The sequence below is a fragment of the Plasmodium coatneyi genome, chromosome 1 (assembly GCF_001680005.1).
Source record: "Plasmodium coatneyi strain Hackeri chromosome 1, complete sequence".
NCBI lineage: Eukaryota > Apicomplexa > Aconoidasida > Haemosporida > Plasmodiidae > Plasmodium > Plasmodium coatneyi.
This window is the reverse complement of record NC_033556.1, coordinates 1112914-1125074: the sequence shown is the minus strand read 5'-3', so window position 1 is coordinate 1125074 and position 12161 is coordinate 1112914. Positions and strand designations below refer to the sequence as shown.

At 34.6% G+C, this 12161-nt stretch overlaps 1 protein-coding gene across 1 annotated transcript; it reads right to left on the bottom strand.

Annotated features, from left to right (window-relative positions):
- Window positions 1-9626: 9626 nt before the first annotated feature.
- On the bottom strand, window positions 9627-10492 carry PCOAH_00002220 (Uncharacterized protein; the record flags this gene model as incomplete). The annotated part of the gene is made up of 2 exons (XM_020057039.1): window positions 9627-10256; window positions 10418-10492. The coding sequence occupies 2 exons, from the start codon at window positions 10490-10492 to the stop codon at window positions 9627-9629; spliced, it is 705 nt and encodes a 234-aa protein (XP_019912510.1).
- Window positions 10493-12161: the final 1669 nt, after the last annotated feature.

The window sequence follows — 12161 nt, the reverse complement described above, 5'->3', positions numbered from 1 at the left end:
TTGTTAGGGTGGTGGTTGGTGTTTTATGATCGTGGCGTTAGTGTACATACCTTATATAATAAGGAAGCAATTAATGGAATTGCTACTGCTGCTGCAGCTCCAGAAGAGATGGTTGCAGTGGTAGGAAAGGTGGACGCTGTGCTGTCCACTGTAGGAAGCACCACCGTTCCGGACCCTAGGTGCCCATGCGCAGCTAATGCCGGTGTACCCGGTGATAGTGACGCAGGAGAGGGTGCTCTACTTCCACCAGTGGAGGATGATCCTCCCCCCTGCCCTCCCATTTCCAGACTACTTCCCTCGGTGTGTGATACTGCTGCTTGAGGAGTGGGTTGAGTAGGTTCTACAGATGATGGCAAAACTTCTAAAGGAAAATATGATAGAAATGGGGGTGGACGTTGGTGTTGGGGTGGAAGGGAGGTGGAGGGGGGATAAAGAATAACTGTACTTAAGGTAGTTACTTCACTTAAAGTAGTTCTACTTTCCTTAAGGTAGTTATATTGTGCTTACCTGCTCTCTCCTCGTTAGTTTTTTCCATACGGACGAGTGTGTCCGGGCATGTTAATTCTTTTGGTGGTAGAAATTCGTCCTTAGGGTTCGTTTTAAAATTAGGACAATATTTATCTCCGCCAGTGCTGATGCAATCTGAACTTACTGTTGTATATGTTGATTGGGCATCCTGGAAGGAACTGAGGTAATTTTCACTACTGCAATATTTAGCAATTTCCCCATTCGTCTGTATTTTATTATAGTCATAGTAGTAGTCATGTAATATTTTAGCGGGTGTGAAGAGTTTCTTGTTAATACCATCGTACAAATTGGTGCATTCATTTGTGCAGGTACTCCAGAAGTTAGCCTTTCTTAGGTGCTCGTAAATTGTGCGCATGACCCCTGAGAACTGCGAATTCTCAGACACTTTCCCTATTATTTTATCACCTAACCAATAATATAAAAATTTACAGGGATCATAGTAGGATAAGCCGTTCTTGTCCATTCTACATGCTGTATAATAATTTTTTACAATTTGATTGGCTAATTTGTCATTTTCCCCCAATACATGCTGGCTCCACGACCATAATGCGTTCTTTACATTTGTCCGTACAATCTGTTCACAGTACGGCTGCTCCCTATATTGCCGCATCCCACAATCATATCTTGTTTCCAATGTACCGTACTCTAATTCTGAAGGTAACTTATGCGAAACGCCTCCCTTTCCCTAAAAAAAATATATATAGAATTGGTAACAGGAGGAATAGTTAAATGTATATATATAAGTAAGTGCTCTTTTCCACATATATATATATATATATGTGTACATTTCCTTCACATATGTACATTTCTTACATACATGTTCCTTCTATTACATTCTCTATTTCATTGTGCACACAAAGAAAAAATGTTGTTGTATTTATTTTTCTCATATATATATTTTCTCGAATGAGAAGAAGAAGAAAAGGGAAGAGAAGTAATGACTAACCTGTGGTAGTCCTGACAATGATGATTCTGATAGTTCGGTAGCAACAGATTTTTCTGCTGCCAAGTCAGCAGCAGGTTTACATATCAATTCCTGCGGTTGCCTATATTCCCCCCTCTCCCCTTTATTTTTGTTAAATTTGGGACAATATGAATCTCCACCTCTGTTTTGGCAATATGAAGTAACCCCTGTATATGTTGATTCAGCTTTGTTGTAGGACTGCTGGTACTTTTCATTATTGCAATATTCACTATACTTCGATCCTCTCCGTATAAAATTGTAGTCATAGTAGTAGTCATGTAGTATTTTGGCCAGTTCGAACCTATCTTTCTTAAGACCTTCATACAAATTGGTACATGAACATCTAGGAGCGAATTTCTCCAGCTTCCCATAAATTGCACTCATAACCATTTGGAAATGGTTCTCTGCCGTAGTAAATTCTCCCCTTACCTTATCACCTAACCAATAATAAAAGAAATAACAGAGGTCACTATCGCCCAAAGTAGGCAACCAATCGCCCCTTCCTCTGTTACATGCGTGACAATAGTTATTTGCAATTTTACTAATCAACTCCCAATTACTCCCATTGTATGACGATAATGATAGTTTCAGTTCTCCTTCCAGGTCACTGGGGTTCTTCTTTCTTCCTTGGAATATACAACTCCCTCCTTTTCCCGCATCGAATTTAGCATATACTTCCTCTGAGGGTAATGTAACTGTACTTTCCCCTGCCTAAAAATGTATAATTGAAATATGTGTGTGTATACATGTCCATACATATCCATACATTTCCCCTATAGCATGGTCGGTGGAATATTATATATATATATGTACACATATTAATCTATATGCATTTTCCAATAGTGTAAATGTCAATTGATATTATTCCTTTTTTACCATTGTTTAGGTATAATATATTTTTTTTGGTATATATAATAAAGTGATGTTAGAAGATGCTGTTTCTTCCTTCCTTCTTATATATGTTCATATATATAAAACATGGAGTATATTCAGGAGTTCTTCATATACTTTTGGAGAGTAATTATTATTAATGAACGAATGAATATGAACATTTTTTTTCCCATTTATTTATTTATATTTATTTTTTTTATTTATTTATTCCTTTCCTTATCCCTTCTTTTCTTCTTATTCTTTCTTATTCTTTCTTATTCCTCATTCGTCCTTCCCTCTTTCCTTCTTTCCTTCTTATTCCTTGTTATTCCTTTTTTTTTTTTCCCCCTTTGTGGGTATCATATTAGCGTATATATTAATGGTTATACACATATATATATATATATACGTATACGGAGTACCGAAGGACTTACGTCCTTCCACCCCTCCTTTTTAAAAGTACGTTTTATTCTTCCTTAAATAAGTTATTTTCTTTTTCCTTCTTATAATAATATTAAGGAGGGGAAAGTCTTTTTATTCTATATATTAAAAGAAAAATATGGATTAGTGTATTATTATTAGAGTGTGGAGTGTTGTGATGTGGTGGTATGGTGGTGCATTATTATTAGTGTATACTATTAGTGTAGTATTAGCGTGTGGTATGGTATTATTATTAGAGTGTAGTGTGGTGTAGTGTTAGTGTCGTATAGTGTAGTATAGTGTAGAGTCTTTTTTTTTCATTTTTTTGTCACACAATATATAGTAGTAGTCCTTTTTTCTACTTAGGAGCTCAGTGCACGGTTACTTATAGTTCGGGATGAAGGAAGGGGGAGTAAGAAAAGGAGGTTCTAATGAGGTGGAAGGTGCATTACGTTGCATTGTGTTACATCAAATACTTTGATAACTAATATTTTTATTATGCCTTTTTCTATTAGTATTTGTCCCTCTCCTAGATGGTGATCGTTCTCGTTCGCCATTATATATGGTAGAATTGTCCCCTTCTTCCATAGAACCTAGGGTTGATGCTTCTGTGGAATATAGGGTGGAGGTGTCATCGTCCATGGATCGCAGATCGAATTCATTTCTGCTGACAGATGTACTCCTTTTTCTTTTTATTTTGTTAGGGGTGATTCCCCGTATCCCATGGAATAGTGGTGTATACTAAAATAAAAGCAAGGAAAAAACGAGCAGTGGAAGATGTGTGCCACATGTATACATAATACGGAGCAACTTTTATACTAATTAATAAATAGGAAGAAATATTCATAATAAATGCTCCTATTTATATATTTTTAAGTGTGTTAGTGGTGGAAATAGTGGTAATTACTTTGTATAAAAGAAGGGCAATGGAAGCTAATCCTCCACCTATTCCAAGCACGGATGAGATGATTGGGGTGACGGTTACAGGTCCTCCTTCCACAGAAGAACCTTCCTCGTGTGCCTTCTTATTTTGAGTGACCGCTCTTGGATCTAAAGTACAAGTCAACTGTGTTATTGGTTTCTCTTCGTGCTTCTTATAATTCCCATTAAATTCGTCACAGTAACCTTTGTCTTTCTTGCCACTGCATTGTTGACGTACAGCATCCCATGCTTCATAAGTCTCTTTGAGGTAATCGTAATATGCCTTATCACACTTGTACTGATGCTTTTCCCAATGTTCCTTTATACTTTTATAGTTTGTATAATATTCAAACGCTAGTTTTCTTTTGTTGAAAGTGGTTTTGTCATTAACATCTTTGCACATAAGTACACACTTGTCACCCCCCTTTATTTGAATCAGCTCATCGTGAATTTTTTCCATAATGTCAGTTAGTGAACCAATTCTTCCGTCCCTATGATTAAAGAGCACTCCACCAAACCAGAAATAGAAAAAATGATAGCGATCCTCAAACAACGAATTACACTTCTTCTTCATGCTCTGAGTTATATAACACCATGCATTTGCAACCTTTTCCACATCAATGCCATTAAGCCCACGTCCCGTTAGTACTCTTTCCAAAGCAGTTTTTGCGTCGTTCATGTTCTGGTCATCACAATTACTTTCACCAGCACCATTATCAAATTTCTGATATAACAATTTTGAAGGTAATTTTTCCAAATGATCGTCCTGCAAATATGTAGTTGGCAGGGGAAAAAGGTAGAGTGGAATATATATATAGACAGACTTCTATATTATTCATTTCCCTTTTTTCCTTCTTTCCTTCCTTTCCTTCCTTCATTCCTTCTTTCCTCCTTAGACTCTCTTTCCTTCTTATTCCTCCTTATTCCATTGTTTTTTCCTTTCTTCCTTGCTTCCACCTACCGCCCCTAACAATCATCCATCCACCCTGAACCCCCCTAACAATCCTTCCTTCCATCTATCACTATCTCTAACAACTCTTCCTTCCACCTACCACCCCTAACAATCATCCTTCCACCCTGAACCCCCCTAACAATCCTTCCTTCCATCTATCACTATCTCTAACAACTCTTCCTTCCACCTACCACCCCTAACAATCATCCTTCCACCCTGAACCCCCCTAACAATCCTTCCTTCCATCTATCACTATCTCTAACAACTCTTCCTTCCACCTACCACCCCTAACAATCATCCTTCCTTCCCTGCGCCTTGAGCCCTTCTTTTCCATCTTAGACACTCCTTCCTTTCTTCCCTCCTTAGACCCCTTCCTATCCCCCCAAGTTAAGTTATTCCTTTCCCCTGAACAAGGAATGTTGTTCTATTCCTTCCCTTCTTTAGGAATGATGTTGTTCCATTCTTTTAATGAGGATGTTGTTCCATTTTGAATGGACCCTCTATACCTTGTTTTACTTACCTTTAACAATCCCTCATCAGTTGGAATAGCGGCGTCGTGATGGAAGTCCGTTAGTTCTTTGGGGCACGATGTAGGTTCTTCTTCCTCGTTTTCGGGTTCCGTTGCGCATGGCAATGTTGGTCGTTCTGGTTCCTGCCCCTTGTTTTTTTTAAAATAGTGATCATATTTTTTCCTAAATGCAGTACAAGTGTGATCAGTATCACCACAGTGAGCACCCATTTCTTCATATGCTGTTTTAGCAGAATTCCAGTGTTGGTCATATTCTGGCCAACAAGGATTTGCACTGTCCTTCGACCCTTGCTGTTTTAAAGTTTCAAGGTTGTAACCAAAATCAAATAATTTTTTACTTTGTTCAAAATTCGTTTCACCAAAGTCGTAGCACATATTAGTGCACCCGTTCGAACATGAAGAACTCTTCAGGTTGTGGTATGCTGCCTGCATGGCCCCCTTAAAATTTTGACTTTCGGTCTTCTTTGCTATTATTTTCTCACCTATCCAAAAATATAGAAATTTAGAAGGGTCAAAATCCGGTAGTTTTCCAGTCTTGTCCATTGCACATGCTTGACACCAAGCATTGACAATTTGTTTGGGCAAGTCGTTATCTTTTATTTGTTCTGCATTCAATGCTAACTTCACATCCTCCTCTATTTGTTCTTTGTTCCGTCTACCAGGAAGTACACAATCCTTTCTTTTTTTATCAAGTTCATCGTACACCTTCTGTGCAGGTAATTTATTTGAACCGCCTGCGTCCCCCTAAAAGTAAATTTGAGAAGGACGAAGTGGAAAGAAAGGTGATAATAATTTTTTTTTTTTTTCCTTCCCCTTTTATTATGTTTGTGTGTTTTGATTTTTCTCTACTTACACTTGCCATTTTCTAATGGTATGTTCATCCTACTTATATATTAGTACATATATAATTATGCTGAAAAATTGTTCATTATATATTCATTCATCTAAAACAACTATATTGCTTTTTTTAAAAAGCAATTATTCCTTCTTAAAGAAGTTATTCTTTTTGAAGCAATTTATTATAGAATGCACATTATATATGTATTCATTTAAAGCAATTTATTTTGCTTTTTTTAAAACAGCAATGCACATTTATTATAGAATACAAATTATATTGTATTCATTTTTTAAAAGCAATTATTTTGCTTTTTTTAAAAAGCAGAAATGCAATTATTATTATAGAATACACATTTATTATAGTATGCACATTATGTATGTATTCATTTTTAAAGGGGTTGAAGTGTAGCGGGGAAAAATTTTTACAAACATTTTGTTCCTTCTTCCTCCCTTCCCTTCTGTTATTTTTATTAAACATTTCGTATTTTCTCCCTTTTCAATTATACATGTATGTATGTATATATATGCACGTTGTTCAATTTTTAAAACAATTATAACACATTATATCTATGCACCAAAAATATCATATGTACATATATAATTAAGGAAGAAATAAGGAAGAATAAATGTAGTGGAACCATAAAAAGGAAAAAAAAAGAAACAAATGAAAAAGAATGTAGGAAAGAAAATAAAAAGAAAAATGCCACTTTGCTCTTTCCTCATACACTGTATGCGGTGTATATATAAACTGTGTGTGCGCATAGCCCCTTTATATTAAATGTACGACACATTACACATTCGAATGCTTTACATGCTACTTATGATGTACACAGGAGTATATTCCATTTTGTTCCTCCGTGTAGAGTGAATATTACGTGGGATGATAACCTATATTTCTTCGGTGATGACCTCCTGTTGTATTGGTCCTTCGTCTTCCGCTGCTGTTGGATGGTCGTGTAGTAGCAGTAGTGGTGTATGGGATGGAATATTCTGTTGCACTGTCGGTTCCTGTTAGGTTGGATCTTGAATATGATTCTGTAGAAGAACCGTCGTCGTCGTCGTCGTCTTCTGTTAAGGTGCCCAAGTCGTGGTTAATTGATCTTTTTTTTCTACTCCTGGAAGAGTTCCCTACCCAAGAAGATAGAGGCGTATACTGAATAGTGGAAGGAGAGTGGGAGGTGGAATATGTATTATATACATATATATATATGTATCATATATACATACATATATATATAATACATATGTGTATATAGACACAGTGATAATAATTTTTACTTTATATAAAAAGAAACCAAGTGCTGTTAATCCCATTAGTCCAAAGAGTGATGAATATACCGCAGTTATGATATTGTCCTCAAGAGTAGCTGTACTAATGGAAGATCCTAAATGGGCTTGGGACGTATATTTAAATTCTAACGAGACGTTTTTGTGTATTGTAGTACCAGTCTCTGGTGAAGTTGTTTCCTCCTCTGACTTCAGTTCCAACACTTTCCCAGACTGGTAGTCCCCAATCGCTTTTTTAAGTTTATCACATTGCGTATTTCCAATCCAGTACCATTTCTGCAGACTGCATCATAAGCTTCAACAACTTCCTTTAGATGTTGGTAATATGCCCCATCACACGAGCGGCCATGATTTTCTAATTGTTGTTTTATAGTGTCGTAATCATAACAGAAATCATGAACTTTCCTTCTTTTCATTAAAAGTCTGTAGTCAACATTATTATCAGTATACGTAATTCCACACTTATCCCCATCATTCAGTCCCTGTAATGCATTGTAAACTTTATTCATAAGATCGGAGAATAATTCTCCTTGCTTTGGGGTAGGCATTTTACTTCCTATGTAATAATATAGGAAGTTACAACGATCATTATAGAATGAATGGTCGCTCCCGTTCATTTCGCCCACATAACACCAGGCCTTCACAATGTCCTCTGCATAACCCTGCAGATGCATATTCTCCTTCAGCTTCTCTTTTACTTCTCCCACGGAATGTTCACCATTACAGGGGTCCTCGGTTTTTCCAAGCTTACTATAGAAATGTTTACTTGAAGGTAATTCCTTCAATTCTTTCTGCTATAATTGGGAAATTAATGGAATGTATGTATATGTATATATGTGAATTTATTCATGTATTCTATGTTTTTTTCTTTATTACATCATGCACAGAGTATTATATGAATAATATATATGTATCTAATTTTAACAAGGGAAGAACATACCCCAAGTGGTTCCCCTGCCATGGTTTACATAGATTCTTCGTTATATAGTATGAATTTATGTTAAAACTTTTCTTTATTATTCCGTACATAATACATACGTATAGAAAATTCTGCTTGTTCTATAATTATGGTTATTAAATTTGTGCTCAGAGTTCATTATATATACTTTTCCTTAAAAATGTATAAACGGTAATGACACTTTATATATATGTATAGGAAATTATGACATGCATATATACATATAATTAAGGAATAAAAGTAAAAAGGAAAATGTGCTGAGGAATCACATAATAAAATTAGAAATTTAAAATTTCCCATACATTGCTCATTTAATTACTGTACTATTGTACTGTGAATTATTAATCAGAATATTGAACTATTATATATCTTATTCAGTTGTTGTGTATGTATAAGAGTGAAACATTTTTTCTTTTTTTTTTTTAATTCTTCACTGTTTATTATTTTGACTAAAGTGTTCACTTTACTAAATATAATTAATATAAGTTTCACAAAGAAAGAGAAAAAAGGAAAAAAAAAGAAAAAAAACAAAATTTTTTTTTTCTTTCCTCCTCCTTCACTTTATTTTGACTTGGTTTGGTTGGAAAATTTTTTTTGTATTGAACATCTAAAATATGTTCATTAAATTTTTTTTTGTTACAAACGTTTTTATTTTTGTGTAATTGCTTTTTTTCTTCCTTTTTTTTAAAGAATTATAAAAAGAAATATAGAGCAGTAATTAGTATAATTTGTACGTTTTCTTCCCTTCCTTTTTTTTATTTTAAAATATGTAATTCATCACCACCAAAAGGAAACGGAAGAAGAAATGGGTTCCCCCTATCATGGAACATCAATACATTTAGCAGGAACTTCCACTATGGGCTTAACATTGTACTAAGAAGAAAATTCTGCTGAATAATATTCAACAGAAAATTCAATAACACAGAGTTCTACGGTACGTTATATCGCATAATATGCAACAACATCCACTGCGGGGACAATGGAAACAAAGAAGGAAGAATATTGTTTACCATAGCATGTAAGACGTCCTATGCAACGTTACATGAACCCTTGAATATAATGTCCTTTTCCTTCCCTTCCCCCACCGCTCCCCTTTTAAAAGTACGTTTTATTCTTCCTCCTCCTTCTTATAATAATATTAATAAAGAGTTGATTATATGAATAAACAGACAGTAAGGTTTTTGACACCAAACATATGTGTCTGTGTACATGGAAGAAAAAAAGAAGTGTATTAGGAAAAAAGTGTATAAGGAAAAAGAACAACCCCTGTAGCATATTCATAAATTTTAGAAAAAAAAAAGTCAATACTGCTTCTTCCTTTTTTTTAAAAAGAAAAAAAAAATGAGAAAGAACAACTTTATTATTTCCTACTCCTCAGGTGTCCTGTTTCTGCAAGTTCTTCTTTCCTGAGAAACTTTCGTAGTTCTTCATTTTCTATAATACATTTAATCCATACTTTGGAACGATAAAACCAAAATAGTATGCCAAAATAGACTAACGCCATGATTATAGGAACTCCAACCATCAATATTGCATTCGTTGTTCCCATGATATATAATTGTTTCTGTGCAAGAGTAGGAATAATGCTAACCCAATATAGAACTGATGGATAAGAAACTGCAATGACAAATATGAGGGTCAGTAATAATTTATTCTTAGCCTTATAATGTGTCAATTTATGGCAGCATTCTTTGAATTTTGTTTTTATTCCTTTATTTTGTGTTGTTCCATTGCTTCTTCCACGTCGTGTCCCTCCTGATGAGCTCCCTGATTGCAGCCTTCTGAGTTCTTCCTCTTCTAACAAGGCATCATCGAGGGAATTGCCACTTACACTAGAAAGGAAATCATCCCCCTCTTCCGATGATGTTGGTATATTATTACTTCGCGTTAATAAGGTGATCATACTGGCATCTACGCTGTGAAATTGCCTGTTTTTACTATTATTATGACCTCCTCCTTTCTTTGATGATGATGTGCTTACAGCACTCACCTAAAACAAAAGGAAAAGGTGATAGGGCGAAGGAAGGTTGTTATGGTGGTGGAATTTTTTTTTCTACTTTTATTATAGAAGTGTAAAAAAAAATATTCATTCATAATCATAACGAATATGTTCGCCGAGCTCTAAAAGTGTAATAGTTGTTATTGTCATACATGGTGGTGGTGGTCATGTTCTGACCAGGAGTACAGTATCAAGCTGAGTGTAAAAATTTTTGCAAGGAATAACATTTTGCTGTTTTTGCTGTTTTTTTTTTAATTTTCTTCTTTTTTTAGAAGGAAACAAGTTTGAAATAAAGGATATTTTTCTTTCTTTTTGTTTTTCCCTTTTTTTTTCTCTCTTTAATGTGAAATGCATATTACTTCGTTTGTATGCGCATTTGATTGAATGTTTAATTATAAGTGTGTTACATATATATTTTAAATTAGAAAGAATTAGAATGTATAATAATACATATAGAAAAATAAATATCTTAATTCAAAATAATGGAGGATGTAGGTTTTAGTTACATAATTATATTATGTTGTTTCAAAAATTAATTAATGTGATTAGTATTTTTTTCTATATAGAGAAAAATTAATATGAGCACTTTTTTCTCTCTCATTATATGTGTCGCACTTCCTATCAGTACAATACAAGCTAATTATGCTCACATATTTTGAGCATTAACATTATATATGTAGATGCATATGTGTATGTGCATATGCGCTCAAAAAAAAAAAATTTCTTTTTTTTTTTGTATTGCTTCAAATTTTAAATAGGAAGGTGAATATAAAACAGTTCAAAAAAGGAGGAAGGAAAGCTAAAAAAAGAAGTAGTAGGTGAGTTCGCCCCCTTTTTTTTTGCACGTTGTTGGCATGTGTTAGGAAGGTATTAGGGTGGAAGGAAATGGAATTATTTTTTTTTAAGTATAGCACGGCAGAATTAAAGTTTTATAGAATGTACTCCAGTATTAGTGTATTACTACATCTGCGTATTAATGTATTATTATTAGAGTGGTGTCGGTGTGGTGGTGGTATTATTATTAGAGTGTGCGGTCTGGTGTGTTTGTCAGTGTGGTGTGGTGGTGCTATTATTAGAGAGTGTCTGGTAGGTGTAATTATATGTGATGCAGAATTAATGAAAAAAAAGGAGGACATTACATTGCTTGATAACGTATATTATTTCGCCTATTGGGTGCCGTATTTGTTCTTCCTGCTCTTCCCGTTCTTCTGGGTGGTTGTTCACCATTATATATGGTAGAATTATCTTCTTCCACAGAACCTACTGTTGAGTCCGCTACTGTCGAGTATGCTGTTAAGGTGTCGTCATCTTCTGTGAGTGTATCAAGGTGGTGATGTCCATTGGTTGATCTTCTTTTCTTTCTTCCATTTTCGCTGTTCCTTCCTCCGCTGTTTTTCCCAAATTGGTTTTGGATCCAATCAGGTAGAAGATTATACTAAAAAATAAAAAAGAAAAGGGAGTGGAAAGAGGGGGTGTGAGGGTGGAAGGAATATGTACATATACATGTAGACATATATACACATACGTTATGTATATATATATGTACATACATATGTACATATATATATAGTTATATATGGATATGTATATATTGTTATATTATATTATGTTATGTGTGTGTATGTATGTGTACACACATATTAGTTATATTGTGTTCTTATATATTTTTTGTAGTTGTTACTATAATTGTAATTATTACCTTATATAGAAAGAAAAGAATTGTTGGTAATCCTATTATTGGAAGTGTGGCAGATACGATAGGGGTGATGTTGCTGTTGTTGGTGTTCCCAGTATGGTCTGAACTAATTGAAGAATGTGGTTCCCCTGCTCCAGGTGATAAATCCCTACTTTGTTTCTGCGTTGCCGTAAGTTCCAGTTTACAATTTAAGTCTAATT